Genomic DNA, 1,092 nt, shown 5'->3' on the forward strand with positions numbered 1-1,092 from the left:
GGGGGAAGTCAGGACTCCTGGTGGTAGCCCCGCTCTGGGAGGGCAGTGGGATCTAGTGGTTAGAGCGGGCAGGGGTTCTTGGAGCCAGGACTCCTGGGTTCTCTCCAAACTCGAGCTCAGTCTAGCAGCTGCGCAGGAGGCTGGCCGCGTGGGGGCCTGCGTGCTCCGCTCCCCCATGGGTTAGGGCCGCCCCAGATCCCGCAGGTAGAATCCAGCGCGACGGGCCGGGGAAGGTGCAGCTCCCCAATCCCACCAGCAGGTGGAGCCAGACACCCAGGCAGCGCCCCTATGGTCCCCTGTACCCCCAGCCTGGGAGAGCCCTGCACCTCTCTACGGTCCCCTGTACCCCCAGCCTGGGAGAGCCCTGCACCCCCCTACATACCCCTGTACCCCCAGCCTGGGAGAGCCCTGCACCTCTCTACGGTCCCCTGTACCCCCAGCCTGGGAGAGCCATGCACTGCACCCCCTGCACCCCACAGTCTGACAGAACCCCCTCACACATACTGCTCCCCTGGGGGGGTATCAGACACCCTGAGCCCCTCAGACACTCTTGGGTGGCCCTGTCACACTGCTCTCCTCAGGAAGCTCTGCCCCCCACCTTGGCAAAGCCCCTCCCCCCATCCCCCCTGAACCCCCCCCCCCCCCCCCCCCGCAGCCCCCAAACCCTGCCCATCCAGGGCACACACAGCCCAGCAGGGGGCGCTGCAGCAGGACTTCCCCCACCCAGAGACCCTGCCCCCTGCAAGGTACCCTGAGCTCTGCCCCCACGGGTGCTGGGTCCAGCTGGCACCCTGAGCCCAGGGGGCATGTGGCACTCACACTCAGCAGGGACCGTGGCCCCGTGGCACAGGTCCTGCGTGGATGGGCAAAGCTCCTTGCCCTCCTGCGGGCACGGCCCCTTCTGGCTCAGGCGCTGCCCCACGGTGGTGACATGGGTGTAGAACCGATCGCCCGTCACCCTGTGATCCAGTGCCAGCTCGCTCAGCTTGATCTTCTTCCTGACCCGGGAAAGGGGGGGTGAGAGGAGAACCAGCGCCCCCTGCTGGGGGAGACCCGCCACTGCCCCCACAGCGCCCCCTGCTGGGGGAGACC

General features: G+C 68.3%; 1 protein-coding gene across 1 annotated transcript in view; it reads right to left on the reverse strand.

The window, feature by feature from the left end:
* SLC43A1 (solute carrier family 43 member 1) overlaps positions 1–1,092 on the reverse strand; it is a 15,602-nt gene that overhangs the window by 3,988 nt on the left and 10,522 nt on the right. The window contains exon 9 of the mRNA XM_029913777.1: positions 820–998. Coding sequence (XP_029769637.1) covers positions 820–998 — 179 coding nt within the window. The remainder of the gene's footprint in view (positions 1–819; positions 999–1,092) is intronic.

The sequence above is a fragment of the Terrapene carolina genome, unplaced genomic scaffold (genome assembly GCF_002925995.2).
Source record: "Terrapene carolina triunguis isolate 2854851 unplaced genomic scaffold, T_m_triunguis-2.0 Scaffold926, whole genome shotgun sequence".
In the NCBI taxonomy this organism is placed as follows: Eukaryota; Metazoa; Chordata; order Testudines; family Emydidae; genus Terrapene; species Terrapene triunguis.